Raw genomic sequence first — 22,726 nt, 5'->3', positions numbered from 1 at the left:
CTGCCCCGACCGGCTGACTTCAACAGACACAGGTGAATAGTGCCAGGCTTAATAGGCCAATACTGCTAATCAAAACAGGTGGGGTGATGGTCAGAGAGTGTTTACACCACTTTTTTGTCTGATCCCAGTGTCTGATAATCTAAATATGGCTATGATTTTTTTATTCAAATGTGAGTCTAAACACTGCGAAGACTGCATCGTATCGAACCGAAATGGCAAGGCTGTATCGTAAAATTGTATTGACATACAAATATCGCTATTCAATGTGTATCGTGATGAATTGATTCAGCCCAAGTGTATAGTGACCTGGTTACCTTGGTAACACAAATTCTGCCAAAAGAAATAAACAAGAACTGTAAGCAAATGGCGAACTAATATTCCCTGGTCACGTCTTCTTTGAAAAACTCAATGCTCCTCCTTTTTGTTTCCATGGTAACATGTACAGTCATTGAAGTGTGTGATGTGTCAATTTATTGACATCTAACCCCCTAACTTTGTAACACAGGGTATAGAAACCTGTGTATAATGACCAGTCACCTGTTTACCATTGCAACCAAAATCAATTTAGGCTTATAATTCATAAATCATATGAAGGATACTTCCTTGGAATAATGAGATAATCACTGAGTATTCATATAAAGAAAAGATACACTAGGACTGAAGCTTATTATAATTAGGGAAGATACTCTGACTATTGCTTATTATTGATTACTAATTCTCATTTCCTATGAAAACTGCGCAAATAATGTTAATAATGACCTAAAATCTGTGAAAATTGTTAGTGCCAAAATGGACTGCATGCTTTCCAGAAGGTTCGGAAATCTGGTCTTTTTTAATAATTAGGATATGAAGGAGCTAATAACAAAGTTAACTCACCAAAATTTCTGCACTGCAGCACATTTCAAGGGAAATAATCAACATTTTTGAAAGAGCTGGGTCAAGCGGAAACTCTACCATTTGCCGTCCAAGAGGTGTGAGGGAACCAGTGTTGTCAAGAGCCCCAAGGATCCATAGTTGGTACATGGAGTTCAGGATGTTATCCTGTGAAAAATTGTTAAAATATAATGCATGATTTTGAATAAGATCCCTTCATCACAAAATGATGTATGTATTCATGAATATTAAAATTAACAAATAGGTGAAATGTATATTAATTTACAGTATTATTTCAGGGGTTTTAGCCAGGTCTTTGTAGGGTCCGGTAGAAGGACCCATTCCTAATTGAACAAGAGGCCCAAAGGGCCTTAACGGTCATCTGACTACCTTGGCAATAGTAAAATAATTTTCATATGGTGTCACTTTGTCAGGACCATGTCAGGATCATTTTCAATTTCTTTCAACAAATTTATTTCAAACAAGAGGTCAAAGGGCCTTAATATGTAGGAAATTAGATATAGTGTCATGGTAGCCATCTTCAAAATGTGTTTTCAAGATGGCAGCTGTGGCGGCCACCTTGGATTTAGGATTGACCCGAAAAATTACAAAACTTTGTCGGGACCATGTCAAGATCATTTCATACAAGTTTCAGCCAAATCAAACCGGTAGAACATGAGAAGAAGTTCAAAATGTGTTTTAAAGATGGCGGCCATCTTGGATTTTGGATCAACCCGAAAAAAATAACAACACTTTGTCGGGACCATGTCAAGATCATTTCATGCAAGTTTTAGCCAAATCGCACCGGTAGAACTTGAGAAGAAGTTCAAAATGTGTTTTCAAGATGGCGACTGTGGCGGCCACCTTGGATTTAAGATCGACCCGAAAAATAACAACACTTTGTCGGGACCATGTCAGGATCATTTCATGCAAGTTTCAGCCTAATTGCACCGGTAGAGCTGGAGAAGAAGTTCAAAATGAGTTTTCAAGATGGCTGTTTTGGCAGCCATCTTGGATTTCGGATCGACCCGAAAAATAACAACACTTTGTCGGGACCATGTCAGGATCATTTCATGCAAGTTTCAGCCAAATCGCACCGGTAGAACTTGAGAAGAAGTTCAAAATGTATTTTAAAAATGGCGGCTCTGGCAGCCATCTTGGATTTCGGATCGACCCGAAAAATAACAACACTTTGTCGGGACAATGTCAGGATCATTTCATGCAAGTTTCAGCCAAATCGCACCGGTAGAACTTGAGAAGAAATTCAAAATGTGTTTTCAAGATGGCGGCTGTGGCGGCCATCTTGGATTTAGGATCGACCCGAAAAATAACAGCACTTTGTCGGAACCATGTCAGGATCATTTCATGCAAGTTTCAGCCTAATCGCACCGGTAGAACTTTAGAAGAAGTTCAAAATGTGTTTTAAAGATGGCTGTTTTGGCGGCCATCTTGGATTTCGGATCAACCCAAAAAATAACAACACTTTGTCAGGACAATGTCAGGAACATTTCATGCAAGTTTCAGCCAAATCGCACCGGTAGAACTTGAGAAGAAGTTCAAAATGTGTTTTAAAGATGGCTGTTTTGGCAGCCATCTTGGATTTTGGATCGACCCGAAAAATAACAACACTTTGTCGGGACCATGTCAGGATCATTTCATGCAAGTTTCAGCCAAATCGCACCGGTAGAACTTGAGAAGAAGTTCAAAATGTATTTTAAAGATGGCGGCTCTGGCAGCCATCTTGGATTTAGGATCGACCCGAAAAATAACAACACTTTGTCGGGACAATGTCAGGATCATTTCATGCAAGTTTCAGCCAAATCGCACCGGTAGAACTTGAGAAGAAGTTCAAAATGTGTTTTAAAGATGGCTGTTGTGGCGGCCATCTTGGATTTAGGATCGACCCGAAAAATAACAGCACTTTGTCGGGACCATGTCAGGATCATTTCATGCAAGTTTCAGCCTAATCGCACCGGTAGAACTTGAGAAGAAGTTCAAAATGTGTTTTCAAGATGGCGGCTGTGGCGGCCATCTTGGATTTCGGATCGACCCAAAAATAACAACACTAACAAGTGGCCCATGGGCCTTAACGGTCACCTGATATCAGATACAGAATGAAACAAAGACATGCATATAAACACTATATATTTGTCCATCAGGCCCTTTAAGTTAGTCAGTGATTTTATAAACTTGACTTTTTAATCTATGAAGATTATTTGGTTACATAAAATCTGTGAATTCAGAAGAAAGATTTTTGAAACATTATCCATTTTGACCACTTTTGGCCCCACCCCTATGGCCTCTGGGTGTCGGCCAGGACCTATTTGGATATGATATTAAAATGCTATCTCAGGCTAATAATTCAAACCCAGATTGACTAATTTCCTATGAAAACTAAGCAAATAATGTTCCTAAATGTATTTTTCCTATGTAAACTATAGTATATTTGACCCCCTCCCCAGGGGAAAATCTGATATCCCAGGGCCATGAAATTCACAAATTTTTGTAAAGGGCCTTAAGACCTTCCAATCTATCAAAGAGTATCTGGTTCCATCAAATCTGTGAATTCAAAAAGAAGATTTTTGAAATTACCATTTTGACCCCTTTTGGCTACGCCCCTCTGGCCCCTGGGGGTCGGCCATGACCAATATGGATATGATGTTAAAATGCTATTTCAGACTAATAATTCTAACCCAGTTTGACTAATTTTCTATGAAAAATAGGCAAATAATGTTCATAAATGTGTATATCCAATATAAACTAAAGTAAACTTGACCCCCTCCCCAGAAGGGAAACATGAGACCCCAGGGTAATATTATTCACAAATTTTGTAAAGGACTTTAAGACCTTTCCATCATTTTATTTTTAACCAGTTCCAGAATTTCAGAAGAAGATTTTTGAAGTTTTAGCTTATTTGACCCGTTTTGGCCCCGCCCCTAAGGCCCCTGGGATCAGTCATGGAAAATTTGGTAATTAGATTCAATGGCCATCACATAGGGATAATTCTGACTACAATTGACTAATTTCCTATTATAATGACTAAATAATGCTCAAAAATGTGTTTTCCCTATATAAACTATAGTAAACTTAACCCCCTCCCCAGGGGGCAACCTGAGATCCAAGGGTCATATAATTCACAATTTTTATAAAACACCTTAAGACCTGTCCATCTATGAAGAGTATTTGATTCTACTATTTCCAGTATTTAAGAAGAAGATTTTTAAAGTTTTAGCCTATTTGGCCCTTTTGGGCCCGCCCTTCTGCCCCGAGGGGGTTGACCAGGACCAATATAGATATAATATTAAAATGTTATCTCAGGCTAATAATTCTAAACAAGTTTGACTCATTTCCTATGAAAATTGAGCAAAAAATGCTCATAAAGGTGCTTTCCCAATATAAACTATAGCAAATTTGACCCCCTCCCCAGGGGGAAACGTGAGACCCCAGGGTCATATAATTCACAATTTTCATAAAACACCTCAAGACCTTTCCATCTATGAAGAGTATGTGATTCTATCATTTCCAGAATTTCAGAAGAAGATTTTTGAAGTTATAGCCTATTTGACACCTTTTGACCCCGCCCCTAAGGCCCCTGGGGATCAGTCATGGAAAATTAGTTAATAGGATTCAATGGCCATCTCATACTGATAATTCTGACAATATTTGACTCATTTCCTATTACAAATGATCAAATAATACTCAAAAATGTGTGTTTCCTATATAAACTACAGTAAACTTAACCCCCTCCCCAGGGGGAAACCTGAGACCCCAGGGTCATATAATTCACAATTTTTGTAAAGGACCTTAGGACCTTTCTATCTATGAAGAGTATTTAATTCCTATCACATCTGTGAGTGGAGAAGAAGATTTTTGAAATTTTAGTCAATTTTACCCCTTTTGGCCCCTCCCATAGCTCCCTGGGGGGGTGGGGACCATATAATTCACAATTTTGATTGGCCTTATGCCTTAGAAGGTTTGTGCAAAATTTCATTGAAATTGCTTCAGCAGTTTTGGAGAAGAAGTCGAAAATGTAAATTGTTTACGGACATACGACGGACGACGCACGACGGACTACGACGGACAAAAGGCAATTAGAAAAGGTCACTTGAGACTTCGTCTCAGGTGACCTAAAAATAGCACTGTCTTTTCCTAAATTCAGTCAACATTTTCCCAATATATTGCATTCAATTATGTTCAAACCCTCAAATGCTGTGAAATCTATGACAATAATATTTCACAAATATTGTATATTTTTTCCAGAACTTTTCAAAAATGGAAAAAAAATTATGATTAAAGTTATACTTTTTATATTTTCCTAATTTTGAAAAACACTGATGATATATAATTCTCACTTAGAGTTATTTTTCTAAAATAGCAGGCAAAAACCTGTATTTTGTTTTGCACTGTATCATAGACTTTATAGCTCAATTCATTGAAGATCTGAAGCAAAATCAGACTTGCAGTCAGTACCATGGTATGTGGTAACTGTCCCACTTTGTCTTCAAAATGTACAGGGTCATGGATAAAATGCTAAGACACTTTAACCACCTCACCACCATCCTTGATACTCCAGGGGTTCCGATCTCTACACCCCTGGACTATCTCATAGTAAAATTGAAGGCAGCTCTGAAGGACAAATCTGAACAAATCAAAGGCCTGCAAAAATGTTCTTAGAAGACTACAGAGAGAGCGACGCCAAACTTCAAAGCTACACAGTCAACCACAGTACTTTTTTGATGTACATCAAAGGACTAAATTACCTGTTCTTTTGTGTTGCCTCCAGTTTTACTGCGAGATATTCCAGGGATGTAGAGATCGTAAGTGATCGGAATTAACCCCTGGAGTATTGAGGATGCCTCACCATAACAACTCCACTATTATTCATTACATGTTTGACCTAACATGGGTCAGACACTTAGATGAACTTTTTGAATACCACAGTGATGTTAATATCCTGAGACAAAACAAAATGTTTTCAGAACTTTGGCTTTTTCAATTTCAATTTCAAACAATTTTATTGACAAATGTCAAAAGGATTACACAGCAGGCATTGCATACAGAGGTCTTTTGAACTCTCTACAAAACAACACTGATCTCAATCCAAATGAAGGGAGATAACTCCAATATGATTTTTACTGTCAGGTTAGATAATCTGTTCTCATCAGAGAAAATGGAATGGGACAGAATCCTATTCTGGGTATTAAAATATGAATGTTTTCCTATCTTATCAGCATATCAACTCAACATTTAACCATTTCATCAACATTGTGTATTAGTTTTCTCATGTGTTTCAGCCAAAACTATTTATCCCAAACAATCTTATTATAAAACAAACGTTTACAATCTATGTTTTAGTTCTAATGACCTATGTCTGGGTTTTTTTTATGCAATTATTATGTATCTTCTATTCGGGGTATTTTGACTAACGCTTTGACTTTTGGTTTGGCCCTAAATGACCTTGGCTGCTGATGGGCCATTAAACTCAAACAAACAAACCAACCAAAGTCTACTACAGAGTTATCTGCCTTGGTGGATACATTATTGTAGGTATCAATTATGATGTCATTATTTTGTCAGCAAAAATTCGGTTATTTACCCTAAATAAACAATATGATGTGACACTCACAAACACATGACATCATATTTTATATCTACCTGCACTAACAGATAACTATGTAATTAGCAAATACAGATTAGGCAAAAAAATTAATTAGTTGGTTCTCAGGCCCTCGCGCATATCATTTTTAAGCCCTGCATTGCCGATTTTATTGTATGCGTGGACCAAAATTCCAGAAAAAAATGTCCGCATCCATTTTTTGTACGATTTTAGTAGGAGTGTCACGGTTAACCGAAAATACGGTTAACCGAAAAAATTCAACCATACGGTACGATAATTCCTAGTTTCGGTTCGGTTCATAAAAAAAAGAACTGTCCTATAATACCTGTAATTTACGTGTATAAACTATATTGCAGATTATTTCATTGCAAATACGGCGAAATTGTTTGTCAGAATCCCGAGAAATACACCTGTTGATCGACATATATGTGTAACACGTGTGCAAGTTCAGTCATTCAGAAGATCGTTTTTTGCTGTCTGCCGACATTTTTTTTGCACATACATAACAGCTAAATTATATATTTCACTTATTGTTTGATATTTTATAATTGAGGATTTTTTTATTATATTTTTTTTCGATAACAATCCCGCAGAATATCGGCAGCTAAATCAAGCCGCCATTGAGTTGCCGATTGTAAACAATCCCGTTTCCGTGAATTAAACCATTTTACGATTGAACATGCACTTGGTACGTAATAATGTTTATCATTATTATAATTCCAATGCACAATACTTTTTAAACACTTTTTCTGAGATAATACCGATGTATTGATTTGCGGTAAAACTTTTTTCATATGTCAATAATCACATAATAATGCGTCATGAAGGATACTGGAAAAGTTTTAGTGACGAAATAATGTATCATAAAGGATACGATGACATAAATCTCTCTGTGACTGATTAATGTGTCAATAGTACTGAAAGAGTTAAAGAGATAAGTAAATGTTCAATTATGTTTTTTTAAAGATGTTTCATACTCAATATTTGAACAAAACTTGGTATTTAATCATGTTATATGTCTAATTAAGACACAAAATAATAAAAAAAAAATAATTAATTTCTTTGCTGCATGCACTTTTAGAACTTCAATCTATATAGGGTATAGTGCTGTGTATTATTTTTCAGGACGCAAAAAAACATTTGTTGAAGTGATATACCATCTTTAAATCTAAAGCAAAACTTGTTTTTGATAGAAAATAGACTTAAAAAGTGTTCAAGAAAGATTTGTCTGAACAGAACTGAAAAAACCGAAAACCGATCAAAAAAAGTTGAAACCGAACCGAGCTGAAAAAAACATGAACCGTGACATCCCTAGATTTTAGACAGCACATCTTAACAAGAGGCCAGTGGCCTCGTAGCACGATGGTCCAGTTAATTAATGTTCAATAATTGGTTTTGACTAATATTCTTGATAATCATTCATATGCACTGTTTAAACTAACAATTAATTAGGACAATTCAAATGACCACTGGTATTTAATTGTTATCAATGTTGGTATTAAAACAATCATAAAATTCTTGCAAGACAGATGTCATTCATCAAATGTTAAGTTATATATAAATCAACAGTTTTACAAAAAAAATGATTTGTGCAGAACAGTTTTTTTTCTGAGCAGGATTTTAGTGTGAGCGTATGAAGAAGCAGCATCTTCTTAGTAAGAATATTGTTGGGACCAATTCAAATAGCATCAACTTAATTTCAATATTAGAAAATTTAGTAAAATTCAAAATTTAATAATGTTGTTTATTCAAATTTATCAGAATATTGTTATATGATAAGAAATAATTGGGGAAACTTTTTCCTGTATGATTGCTTATTGGTATCACACATGTACAACTATGTATAATCAAAGTGTTAAGTTGACTAGACTTTGAAAAGATAACTGCTTGAGGAGGGCTTAATTCATTATAGGTGACAAAAAAAATCAAAGATGTTTGGCTGTCCTGCTTATAAGAGGTAAACTGAATTCGCTTCATTACATTGAAATTAATTACTTATCTTTTATCTCATTTTCTTCAACACAATATAAATTTCACAATTAAGATAACAATGCATAAGTTGTATTGGCTGGGTCTCGGCATAACGGAATGTGTACTACGGGTCAACAAATTGACATTGGCAGCTACAGTCAAACCTTTCCCAGGGCCTTGATAACAAAATACATTAATTAACTCTCAACCATTGTTTTTCCCTTTAACAGTAAATGGTATATGTAACACATTTACACACACATATAGGCCTATAAACAGCATCTGGATGAAACTAGGGCACCTGACTTGTGACACTGTCCAGGGAATATAGATTATCCAACACAGGTAATTATGATGTCATGACACTTGAGTAACATATTTAAGAATAGAAAAATAATGAATATTTCTTAATTGCCTTAATCTTTTCTTAAACTATATTTCTTTTGTATGAAGTGGTACCATCGGCCATATAATTTCCCATAATGCATTGTGTTTCTCATTTAAATATTACTATAGACAAAGAAGGAATGAAATATATTTTAATTCCTCAAAAATACAGTTTATGTCTGTTTGTCGCCAAGTTTTATCAGTTCCGTCCTTATCTATAACTACATGTCTCTGCCAAATTTCATTGCTGTTAATGGTGTATAACTTGAGATATCCTGTTCACAACGTGATTTTCAAAACTAGGGGGTATGCTATAAGCTACGATGGAGCCACGCTCTATCGTGCTAAAAACGCTTGTCTGCATTCACACTACGAGTATTCCAAGCGCCAACGTGATCTTGATTGGCAAACGCACAAGGTTGCTCCCGTAAAAAAGTGTCCGTCTCTGACTTTTTTAGCAGTTTTAGACGGCACATCTTTTAAAAGTTTGTCTGCAATACTAGTGAATGAATGTTTCAAGCGCCAAAGTGATATGCAAAACACGACATTGTGATACGGTCGTGTGGTAATGTCGCTGGTATCTGTCCAAATTCGGCACGGTTCCATGGAACATTATTGGTGGATTCTCCGATGCTTGTACTTTGACCAAACTGTTCCAATCATTGAAGGAGGGCACATTAGGACCCCAAGATTGGACTTTTCCCGAGAAACTGATGCTGAACAAAATGACAGCGTCAATTGATCAGAGCAAAGTGTCTGGATTTGATCAAGTAATGATGAACATGAAGGTTGGGAGACTGTCACAGCATTCCGCTGTTACACCCGATATGAAATTATTGATGGTGCATGCAACCAAACGAAACCTGAATACCGTGATCATGACGAAACGGGTGATAGTGGGAACCGTAAACGAAATGCTTTTGATGTGCTTTTTGCGGCCGCTCGGAAACTGTCATTACCGGAGCCCTACCCCGAGGATACCACCATTGTCAACAACAAACGTGTTGTATTTAACAAGGTGTTGAAAATTTGCTGTTACGAAATCCTTTTGAATTGAAACTTTGGTGGATTTTACCTCCTATTGTGTTGGGAAATTAAAAAAAAAAAAAATCCCTCGTCTCTTTTTTCTACAATAAAAAAGAAAAAAAAAACCTCCCTCCCTCATCTATTTTCAGAAAAAGTGGCCTGAGAACCAACTTATTAATTTTTTTTGGCCTTACCTGATCTGACATTATATGACCCAAAAATAAGTATAGAGGATGAAAGCAGCCTACCTGAGGTGGAGGATCCATGAAGTGGAACTGCAGCAGGTTTTGTACACCCAGAGATTTGAGGAGAAGGACAACATTAGCTAAGTTAGTCCTCTGGATCTCAGGCACTGTAGAGGTCAACATTTCATTCTTATACTGCCTCTGGGTGTACAGACGATAGCAGTGGCTGAAAAGCAATAATCAAAATTAGTTTCTTAATCAAAACGCTTTTCATTCATCACTTCACATTCTTAAAGGTTTAATAATCCTTAAATTATATTTATTTTTATTCATTAGTACAATATATTAAATGTTATAATATTTTGCACAGCAATCTATAATTAAACAAAAGGCCAATTGGCCTTAACGGTCACCCGAGTTCGTTTAGAATGAAACAAAGACATATAAACACTAATATACTAGCCCTTGAAGTCGGTCAGTGATTTTATAAATTTGAATTTTTAATTTGCAAAGAGTATTTGCTTCCATCAAACCTGTAAACTCAGAAGATTTTTTGAAATTTTAAGTCATTTTGACCCCGTTTGGCCCTGCCCTTCTGGTCCCCAAGGGGGTCAGCGAGGTCGGATATGGATATTAAAATACTATATCTCAGACTAATAATTCTAATCAAGTTTGACTCATTTCCTGTGAAAATTGGGCAAATAATGTTCATAAATGTATTTTTCATAATTAAACTAAAGTAAACTTGACCCCCTCCCCAGGGGGAAACGTGCGTCATATATTTCACAATTTTCATAAAACACCTTAAGACCTTTCCATCTATAAAGAGTATTTAATTGTTCTACCATTTCCAGAATTTAAGAAGATTTTTGAAGTTTTGTCCTATTTGCCCCTTTTGACCCTGCCCCTCTGCCCCTAGGGGGTCAGCCAGGACTAATATGGGTATGATATTAAAATGCTATCTCAGGCTAATAATTCTAAACAAGTTTGACGAATTTCCTATGAAAACTAAGCATATAATGTTCATAAATGTGTTTTTTCTTATACATCAACTATAGTAAACTTGACCTCCTCTACACAGAGAAAACTTGAGACCCAAGGGTCACAAATTTTACAATTTTTTGTAAAGGACCTGAAGACCTTTTCATCTATGAAGAGTATTTGATTCTACCCTTTCCAGAATGTCAGAAGAAGGTTTTTGAAGTTTAAGCCTATTTGACCCCTTTTGAACCCGCCCCTAAGGCCCCTGGAGGTCAGTCATGGAAAAATTATTAATAGGATTCAATGGCCATCTCATACTGATAATTCTGACAATATTTGACTCATCTCTTATTACAAATGACCAAATAATGCTCAAAAATGTGTTTTCCCTATGTATACTACTAATAGTATGTAAACTTTATTTCTTTTACATTGATTACGAAACAAGTTATATAACTTATGCAAATCACTCTCGATGGCCCGGATGTAAGCGCACAAGGGGTCTTAGTGTGGGGAGGACACTGGAGTGCCCAGAGAAAACCCACCTGATCGGGCAGGTTGACCCCTAACCTTTTCAAGTCCGTACCGGGGATCGAACCCCGACCGGCTAGGTGAAAGGCGAGTGGCTTAACCACTACAACACCTGATCACCCTGTATATAAACTATAGTAAACTTTACCCCTCCCCAGGGGGAAACGAGAGATCCAAGGGTCATATAATTCACAATTTTTGTAAAGAGCCTTAAGACCTTTTTATCCATGAAGAGTATTTGATTCCATCACATCTGTGAGTGGAGGAGAAGATTTTTGAAATTTTAGTAAATTTTATCTCTTTTGGCCCCTCCCACAGCGCCCTGGGGGTGTGGACCATATACAATAATTCACAATTTTGATTGGCCTCATGCCTTAGAAAGTTTGTGCAAAATTTCAATGAAATTGACTCAGCGGCTTTCAAGAAGAAGTTTGAACAAAATCCCTTCAGTAGTTCTCAAGAAATATCGATAACAAACTTCAACTGCCAAAATCAAAAATGGCTGCCTGGCGGCCATCTTGTTTTTCTGATCAGCCTCAAAATCTGTATGGCACAACTAGGGACCAAGGGTAACCTCCATGTGAAGTTTGAACAAAATCCCTGCAGCAGTTTTTAAGAAATAGTGATAACAAGCATTGTTTACGGACAGACGACGGACGACGGACCACGGACGCAGGCCGATTTAAATAGCCCACCATCTCGTATCATACGAGTTATGGCTTCAAAATCACGCTTTACCAGTGATCTTTTCATGCTAATGGCGTTCGCAACCAAACATAATTTCAGTTTTTGATAGGCATAAACGGTCGTTAAAATTTCCATCTTCAAATTGGCAAACATATTTGTACATCAAACCATACAGTCCTGTATAAACAGGGCTTCAGTAACGGAGTTAATTACCAGAAGTAGGTCAAAGGGACGCTAGGCCTACATACACACTGTACTCGGTGCTCGAAAAGTCAATCTCAGCGACCGGTCGTTAGACAACTTTGACGGGGCTAAAATGACCGGCCGTTAGCCACATTAATAGACAGGTGGTCTTTATGCACAATGCCAGTATAAAGTAACTAGGGCCCTAGGGGACCTACAACTGAAATTTGAAAACGAACCCTTTAGTACTTTCTGAGAAATAGCGGTAACAAGAATTGTTTACAGAAGGACAGACGGACGGAAGGAGGACGGACGGAAGGACGACGGACCACGGGCGAAAGACGATTTGAATAGCTCACCATCTGATGATGGTGGGCTAAAAATTCACCGGGAGTCTAAAAACTGGTCGTTATAGACAGGTGGTTATTATAGACAGGCGGTCGTTATATACAGGCGGTCGTTAAGCAGATTTGACTGTACCTGAAATTCAAAGGACATTTCATCATCTGTTCAACAGATCTAATGTTTAAGATTAAGAAAAACACTTGTAGGAGTAAACACTGAATTAATTTTAATCAATTGCATTTGAACCCACAAAGACATGGTATTTATTGACAAAGACATGGTAACTATTGACAAAGACATGGTAACTATTGAAAAGTTACCTGAGTAAGCTGTGTGGTTTTTCCGGAACCTGTTTCTCCGACAATAATGATGATGCTGTTGTCTCGAATCACATTCAGCAACTAATGAAAGAAAGAACAAACAATTATACAGCTACACAATTTGAATAATCAGGAATTTACAGTCACTGTTAACGTAGAATTGCTAGTCTTTTTAATGATAAAGAGCATTTCATTTAGTAGTCTTTCAAATCTATCAAACAAAATTATCAATGACCAACATTCCCTTTCCACATCTGAATATATTTCCACATCTGAATATATAACAGAGTGGACAAACTTTATTTCAAGTATACTGTTCATCTTTTTAATGAAAACTTGTATAGAGGAATGTACTATATTTGCATAGATGTTTCTAAAGATGAGATTCAAATAGGCAAAATTGTAATTTTGCCCCCACATGTTTGAAGACTCAAATAAATATTGTAATATTTATCAAATAAATAGGTTGATACAAGTATATTAATTAAATGTCTTACCTCATTTCTAACGGCATATATAGGCAGGAATTTCCTCTGCTCAGCCATAGACTTAGCCTTAGCAAAATCACTGACTGCTTCTGTTTTGTCTTGGAGAAGATCAGCAAACTTGTGGTCAGCTTTGTAATCCAATTCTCCTTTCTCATCCACCTTGTCCTCCTGATGACAAAAAAATCATTAACTAAAGGTTAATTTCTCAATAAAACTGAAAATAAAAGTCAAATAGTCTGTAAAATTTTTTGATTCTTTTACTTGCCCATGGGACAATTAAGCTTGTAAAATTCACTCATCCAGGAAACAATTTGACTTTTCAGGACAAGAAGACCTGTTTATTTTGTTTATTGCAAGTTTTTTTTCCTAACAAACCACAACCAGTATTCTCTATTTGAGATATACCTCTTCCTCTTTTTTCTTTATACCCATGATATCCCCAATCTTTGTGCCAGCCACTTCCCAATGTTTCTGTTGAGCTTTACGTTTTTCTTTCTGCTCTCTGAATCTCCTCACAACCAAGCTTCCCTTTCTGGCTACCTGAGCCAAGTCTGACGTTGGATCCTAACAATAAAATCATATAACAACAAAATAAAATACAAGATCTAGAAATGACACATATTTTTTGTTTTAAATCTGCATAAGGATAGCAAGAAAATTAAAGCAGATTACTAAAACAAGAAAATTTTGCAACCATAATTTAACAGTTTTAAATTTATTGAAACATGCGAGAGTGCTTCATGTAGAGTTTGCCGTTGTTTAGTTGGCTTTCTTACTCCCATATTTGCTTACTGTTTTCAGTTAAAGGGACAATTCCGTGAGGCTAATTCATTACATAACCACGAAGCAAAATATGACATAAATATATTGTTCTACATTCCTTATGAAACATATAACAAGAAATAGTGAAAAATTCACAACTTGGTTAAGTATTTTGATTAATACCATTGAAATTCCAAATCGTTGATCAATACTATTAAGCAGGTAACAACATGTACGCTGTACCTACCACTTACCCGAGTCAAAGTCACGGCACGTTAAACAAATGCAATACATAACCACTGAGGAGTTGATGAAATTATTTTTAGACAAGAACAGTGCATCTTGATAATGTTAACACAACTGTTAGAGCGTTTTTTGAGTAGTTCTAGACAAAAAAAAAATCTTTATTACACAGGCAAGGGTCAGGGTTCAGCATACATGGCTATGCGTAATGACGATTGGAACATTTCACATGCAATTGACTACAGTGGGCTTTTCTAGCATATTACATTTAAAACCAACTTATCTAATTTCCATTAGAAAAACTGGTTTGTTTTACCGAAATATGTGTATGTTTTTAATGTATCTCTTTTACCGAATTGTCCCTTAATTAATGCTTATATTATACATTTGTTATCCATTTTTTTTTTTTAGCCAAATCAAAGATTTTTGCTAAGCAACCATTATAAATAAACCAATTCATTATTGTCTAAGACAGAAACATCCATTTCAAAAACAATCTTCCACGATTGCTGGAATGATAATTGAGACAAGTGCACAATGAAAATTATGTCAAAATAACCGGAGGCGGTCAGATTACAAACAGTGGAATAAGTCAGAGAAGGATTGCTAGTAAAAAAACGTATAGACTTATATTAAGATGCAATAAGTGGATATTGCTTCACCTTCGACAGGGAACCACAGGATTTGGGTGTTTTGTGTAATAAAACAATACGCTCCATTCAAGAAATGGTTGGGAACTTTATTAGTGTGTACAAAGGATAGATTGCTATTTTGCCCTCGGTTGTTGCATCATCAAAATAATTTGTAAGTCTGTTACATCCGTCTGTTGGTGTAACTAACTACCACTTCTTGTTAAGCATTCTGTGTTTTGGATTTCCCATAGAGTTCAATATCCTAGAGAATGAGTGTTGAAACTTCGTGTAGAAGAAATACCAAGGACCTCAATGGACAATTTTAGATTACATGGTGAAAAGTCGTGATGATGCATCTACACAACGCTCAAGAGGCTGTGAAAGAACATAATTCTATCGACACTATATTCATTACTTGTGCGAATAAAAAGATAATCTGTTTCTATCAGATGATGAACACGATTATTATGTCTGAACAGAAATTGACCCAGATGATAAACATAATTTGTATATGCAAATGGATAACTCATTTATTAAATTTAAAAGCTTATTTGAATGCATATGATTCTAAACTTTCTTTTTCTTATTTTGTTTGTATGCATGTAAATAAAAACATCTGTTCTCTATTGCGATACAGATGGAATATTTTCAGCTCAACCTGCTCATAGCAAGCAACTCAGCCCTCATAAAAATCATACAGAACTGTAGAAAAATGAGAAAAACAGTGCCTTAAAATATAAGTTTTGCATTAGTTTATTCACCCCTGCAGATAGCTCATTATGAATTTTCAGGGATGAACGTGTTAATGTAATTTTAGAATCATGTACTATCTTTAGACAATGAGTAACTTCCATAACCATCAATACAAACCTTATTTATTTGTCTCTGTCTGGCAGTCATTCTCTTTTTCTTCTTCTTTTCCATCTCCTCTTCCTTCTTGCGAGTATACTCATCAGAAGTTCCAGAGAAAGGATTATTGGTATCGTCATAGCCTTCGTCCATACTGTACCACTCACGGTCAAGTCTCTTCTGCTCATGTTCCCAGTCTAAGCCTAGCTTCTTCAGACTCAAACTCAAGGTCCTGACGATTATCTGTCAGAAATAAGGGAAGAAAATATTCATTTCATCAGTAATTTTTTGGTTACTTTAGGTTGAAAAAAAAAATCATTAGTTTGAACAACAACTATATCTTTATTCCTTTTTGGGTGATTGGGGAGGGGGGGGGGTCCCATATTCTTTTTAGCTTTATATTTTATATTATATACATTTACCTAGCTATGTATTTTATAGGTTTTTTTCCCCCAACAAAAATCAATTCAGACTAGATGCCAATTAAAACTAAATATTTTTGCTTTGAAAATACAAAAATAAAAAAGAAATCTACCTCTCCCTGCTTCCAGCTTCTCTTGGTGTGTACTGTATCTTCTTCTTGCCATCCATCCATTCATTGTATTTGTAACTCGGAGTATGGAGAGGGTGGTCTCTCTAAGGACCGTCGTCTGGAGCTTCTGTTATGTAATATATATTAAAATAGTTCACAAAGAAAGGACTGGCAACAGTATAGTGCATGTGAGACTGTATATTGCTAAAACAGGGTTATTAAGCTCATCAAGGGCAATGAACTTTAAATTCAATACAAATGGTATATTTTTACAATTGACTGCCCTGTCGCGTCTGGTATCGATAAACAAAAGTTGGAAGCAAATCCGCTCCAAGTGGAGCTTACCCCGGTTTACCGTACGCAAGTTACTATGGAGTGCAGCTCGTGAAACCCGATTCATTGCAGGAATAAGAATACTTTTGTAAACATTTATCAGAATTCCTTTTTGATATTCGCACAAAATCATTGATCAATGGTTGTACAAATAACACATGTTACGAATCAATCAGGAGAACATACAATAAAACATATCTAATTTTTTGAATGTCCTTAAATGCCTATTTTACCTGAAAAAAAAAGGGGCTGTCAGTCAATGGCGCTCGTTTTTTTAATGGCTGGCTTGCCCAGTTAAACAACATGAACGAAGCAGTATAATTTATGTGATGGCGACGGATTAGCATACACGTTGCAATGATTGTATCTGATGTTCTGGGTTGATTTTATCTGATTAAATTAAAGGAAATATTGTAAATATCAAGTATTAACCTCTTACTTTGTTTAGATTATGAGATGATAAAGTCGGTAAATTATAGCGTAAATAACACATTTTTAAACATTACCATGTGCGTCCAGTCTGGTTTATCATCTCAAAAACTAAACAAAGTGAGAGGTTAATCCTTAAATGAAATTGTCAATGATCATAACGTCTAGGTGATAATTTTAATAAATTCCGTTCTATATACTTTGATAACACCATTAAATGATGAGCAAGTAGTACTCGTAAGAATAGTATCAACATTATGAACTTTTTACACACAAAGATGCAATATATTAATATAGTGTAAATGTTTCAATCATAAGCGTTTCCATTTGGGATTCAATATTAAATCACTAAATTGTGTTACATTGTCTTGAATACATTTTAATGCTGGTAACCTATATAAGAATGCTCCAACGACCGACAGATGCATAAACATATGATATGTTTTTTGAACAGTATTGTTGATGGTTTCTAATATGTTAGTATTTTATGATTGGTCAAAATAACCTCACAAAAATACAAATCCACAAATTAATTCCTGATAGCTTTATGCGAATTCTAACCCAATACGCAGTACCTTCATTCTCAAGGGGCGTGAGTAAGCCATGGATTTTTTTTTCTTCGTAACGCATTGAATTATTTTTATACTTTTATCTTAAATTGAAATAAGAAGCTAATTTTTTCAAAGGTGGTAATGGTGTTAAGTAATTAAAAAATAACTTTTGTAACTGAAGAAAAATACTTAATTAGTGTCTGCTCCTGTTTTGGATTGAGAAAAAACACCTTTAGAAAGAGCATCTGAAAGTTGTTACTCTGATTTAATAATGCTTGTATAATAGACACAATTATTCTGTCATACTTACTTTTTATCATAAGATGAGCGATGACTTCTCGCACTACTCTCACCATCATTACCACTGCTAACTCTTGAGTAGGAAGATCCCAAGAGGATCGCTTTATAAGGGAGTCACATCCTCGCCATCCCAGCCATATTCAGATGGGGTATCTGTAAAATTAACATCAGTTTCAGTAATATATCACCAAAAGTTTAGAAAGACTACAATTATTGTTTTGTGAATCAATATTTTTCATTAAAACCAATAAGGTCTACAATTACAGTAATAATTAAAGGAGGTTTAATCAATTAAATAAATTTTAAATCAAGCTGATAACATCAAGAAAATTCTTTGATTTAGAGCAAGTCACATAATTTGCAAAAGAAAAAATCCCATATCAGACTATATTATATACCCCCTTTTGATGTTTTGCATATTATGAATCAAATAGATAAATAATTTGGGAGTTAAAGATGCTCCACCACCGACAGAGCAAAAATGATATTCATCATTTGAACAATAATTAGTGTTTAATCGTGTATACATAAGTCCAATTAACACAAAAAAAAAATATAAACTAATTTATTTTGCCTTTGGGTCATGAGCAATCAGTACCTCATTCCATATAGGATATAGTGCCACGGAATTTTTTTGGGATGCAATTAATTATTTTTTATAATTTCAACTTGAAGTAAAATTAGAAGCTCAAACTTTTCAATGGCGGTAATGGTGTAAAGTGAGTAACTTTTGTAACTGAATAAAAATACTAAATCGTCTGCTGCTGTTTTTTGATATTGAAAAAATACCATTTGACAGCGGTGGAGCATCTTTAAGGTGCCTACTTTATTTTTTACAGCACTAGTTGTTGATGGAAATTCATACATTTAACAAAACCAATCACATTTTCAACTTACCCTTAACACCAAAGTCAGGGGTAGGGGGTGCGTCACGGAATCTCTCTGGAGTTTCTTCCCATTCTTTGTAACTACGGCGACTCCTCTCCGAATCTCTGTCTCTCCGATGACTCCTGTCACTTCTTTCGCTTCTATCATCTCTTCTGTGTCGTCGGTCTGTCCAACATCAATTATGTACTGATTATGTTAAGAAATACAGTGTGATATTGATATTATAGGTCCTGAAAATCTTAATACTTTTGAATGAAAATGTTCAATTACCTGGTAACAGATACAAATATATATTATCAATATGTATTCCTTCTTTGCATATTGCAGAATTACCTCCCTTGTGGGTATCCATAATTTTTTCTTTTACAAAAACTTGAATCGTTTTCTGTACGTATGACATTACACATGCAAACTGGAACATGTGACATCAATACCTATCCACAAGGACAGATAACTCTTTAATATGAAAATAAATATGAAAGATATATATACCGTATATGTTAGTTCTACATAACAACTAATTATATAATAATCATAGAAAAAATAAGAGGTGCGACTCCAGAGCCAGGTACTAAATGGTATATTCTAGGTTCATTTGGTGCTGCTGGTTGCTGACATGTTTCAGCCTTAAAGGCAGGCCGTCATCAGGGCACAGCTTACATGCAGTGGTGTACAAAAAGTACAGTATGACAATAGAGGTCATTATATTAGAGCACATTATTATCGCAGTGTACCAATATATCAAGGTTCAGTATGAAAATAATAGGTATTGTAATGTGATACACATAGTTTGGCTGTTTGGTTCACTCGAGAATCTTAATAAATTTCCATGAAGTATGAATGTATTTGATCATAATCAATGATGAAGAAGTTTGAAATCATATATTTAGATCTGTCTGTAAATGAATAGAGCACGATCAGATGTGGAAACTATAGTCCTAAAGCTGTTCAACATTAAAGAGCATGCTATACAGTGGACCCTCGATAATCCAGACACCTTCGTTTCCAGCCTAAACCGTACGGATTACGAGTTTTCCGGACTGCCCAATTCCATGTTCTTGGTCAATTAAATTGTCACGTACAAGTTACTCGCCTTGACCTTGTAATCGATGATAGGCTTTTATGTAATATACGTGTATTATAATTAATACTTCGTTTGTTATGTTTTATAGGTATTTTTATATCATTACGTTAAGAATATTAAATAAATGTATTTCTTTTTTTTCAAAATACGAAACCTAAAGCCATCGTTAATTGTGTACTATGTATGCATATAGCTATGTATCCCACTCTTGAACTGTCGTACGGCAAATTGCCTAACCAAGGATCAATATCACCTACGTTCTTGGAATAAAAACCTATGATAATGAATAGTTGTGAATATTTTTTCATATAATTGTTATTTTGTATATTGTGTGTTTTTAATGACCAATTCCACAAGTCTTTGCTTTCTGACTTACGGACGTGTTTAACGTCCATGCGCCTGTTCAGTCTATAGCTTCATGCACAATGTCACACACATGTAAATGTCATGTGCCGTAGACTTTAATTTATATCTTATACAACAGACGATGAATTCGAATAGATTCATATACATTTAAAATTCTTATTAATTTTGTGAGTTTTATCTCACTTTATTGTATCCGATACTCATAGCGATATATTCTGCACGCAAATCGCGATTAAGTAATTAAAGGTATCTACAGCATATGTACCCGTACCCAAGCTCTAACTACATGTTTAAAAGCGTGCGGCTAAAAATATATTGCCTTTCTCAATTACAACACTGAAGTTTGATCTCCTATAGAAAACCAATGAACCATTACATGACTGCATGTACCCGTGTGAAAGACGTTCAGGTAAACACACGTGGCTATGACCTGGCAGCCGTCGTTATGAAAACACACTCAGTGTGTATTTTACACATGACTGTAGCTGGCCTTGGATCTTCTCGGCACGTGGCGACAACAAATTGTCCACAGATTATTGCGGGAATTTATTAGCGAAAATTATACTCCGTTTCCAAAATGGAGTTCCGATTCGGAATACGAATTTCAGGACTAGTGAGTATAAATAATGTAATGGAAATCCGTTCCCTGACATTTTCGTCCGGATTGTGAGTTTTCCAGACTATTGGCGTCCGGATTATCGCGGGTCCATTGAATATGATTGTAAAGTTAATAATCTTAAACTTTTTCAATCTATACCTTTATCTCTATGCCTGTGGTGATCTCTGTCTCTGCTATGTCTATCATCTCTTCTCTCTCTTCTGTCTTTGTCTTTTGAAGAACTTGATGCATAAACTCCTCTGTCTTTATGTCGTTGTTTCTGTCGATCTCTTGCCTCACTGCTCACACCACCTGGATGAGATGGTGTCTCAATTCTAGATTGACGATAATTTCTACAAAAGGCAAATTAATTATATAATTAGATCTAATGATATTCTTGATCATAAACAATTTTCAATAAGAAAACAGAGACTTACTCAATCTGTATACATGTACATTTGAATATACATGTTAAAGAATTGATAAATCTTACAATGAAAATACACATTTATTATTTATATATACCGGTATGAATTTCATAAATCATAAGCAAGTTTTAAACTATTCTACTTTGCCAACTCGAAGGACAAAGATTGGGCCATTTACTACAAGCAGGTTACACAATATTAATCAATAAACAAACATTTTCATAGCAAATCAGGGCCCAGTTTCATCAACATTTAATAAGTACATTAAGCTGAAATTTAATTAAGGAAAAACTTTAAAATAACCATATCCACATATATATTACATAAGTAAAGGAAATTACTAAACTTCTGTTAATTAATATAATTTAAATTTTGGAGATGGTTAATAAAGGCTTTGCCTGATGCCAAATCCATTTGCTTCTTACAATGTATTTGCATTAAAATTTGTTAAAATTGAAATAATTGGAAATTTTGCTATTGAGGCTTTTAAATCTTAGAAATGTTGTTGAATATTAATGAAACTGGGCCCTGTTGAGACCTGATTAAGACCAAACTAGTTGAGGATATAATCCTTTTATTTATGGGTATGGAGAGATTTCATGGTAATATACATGTACAGTGCCAACAAGGACAAGAGTAAAATTATAATGGCTATACATGCAAGATACATTACTAAAAAATAAGTAAAAATACATATATATATATATATATATATAACCATACTGGCAAGCGACCAGTTCTCGCCGAGTACCAATTCTCTCCATCCCAAATGTAATTGAATAGTCGCAGACGAATTTTGAAACAATTTTTTGTGGAAATCAGCATGGTAGTGTCTTCTATCAGAAGAAGGCTTTATTGACTAAATTTGCATGGTAATTGTAGAGATGCGATGGCGAGAACTGGTACTCAACGAGAACTTGTCGCTTGCCAGCAGTCATTCAAAGCAATCAGGACACTTCTAGGGCTGTAACGAGTATCCGAGTACTCAAGTATTCACGAATTATTGAGAAAGATCGGATACGAGTATTCGTTACTCCTGATATTTGTGGATCGCGATCTTTCAAAAGCAAAAAATAATACCTTCTTTAATGCTGTCATAGCTCAAAAATGTGAAGGAATGTACACTAAAATCTAAAT

General features: G+C 35.3%; 1 protein-coding gene across 1 annotated transcript in view; it reads right to left on the bottom strand.

Annotated features, from left to right (window-relative positions):
* The window catches only part of LOC138316661 (pre-mRNA-splicing factor ATP-dependent RNA helicase PRP16-like), a 46,945-nt gene that overhangs the window by 22,740 nt on the left and 1,479 nt on the right, over window positions 1–22,726 (bottom strand). The window contains exons 2-11 of the mRNA XM_069258333.1: window positions 21,321–21,514; window positions 19,123–19,278; window positions 18,344–18,378; window positions 16,102–16,323; window positions 14,000–14,158; window positions 13,604–13,762; window positions 13,107–13,187; window positions 12,893–12,921; window positions 10,123–10,285; window positions 877–1,041 (exon numbers count right to left, since the gene is read on the bottom strand). Of these exons, the coding sequence (XP_069114434.1) occupies window positions 877–1,041; window positions 10,123–10,285; window positions 12,893–12,921; window positions 13,107–13,187; window positions 13,604–13,762; window positions 14,000–14,158; window positions 16,102–16,323; window positions 18,344–18,378; window positions 19,123–19,278; window positions 21,321–21,514 (1,363 nt within the window). The remainder of the gene's footprint in view (window positions 1–876; window positions 1,042–10,122; window positions 10,286–12,892; window positions 12,922–13,106; window positions 13,188–13,603; window positions 13,763–13,999; window positions 14,159–16,101; window positions 16,324–18,343; window positions 18,379–19,122; window positions 19,279–21,320; window positions 21,515–22,726) is intronic.

This window comes from Argopecten irradians, chromosome 2, assembly GCF_041381155.1.
Source record: "Argopecten irradians isolate NY chromosome 2, Ai_NY, whole genome shotgun sequence".
Taxonomy (NCBI): domain Eukaryota; kingdom Metazoa; phylum Mollusca; class Bivalvia; order Pectinida; family Pectinidae; genus Argopecten; species Argopecten irradians.
This window is presented reverse-complemented; position numbering and strand designations above follow the sequence as displayed.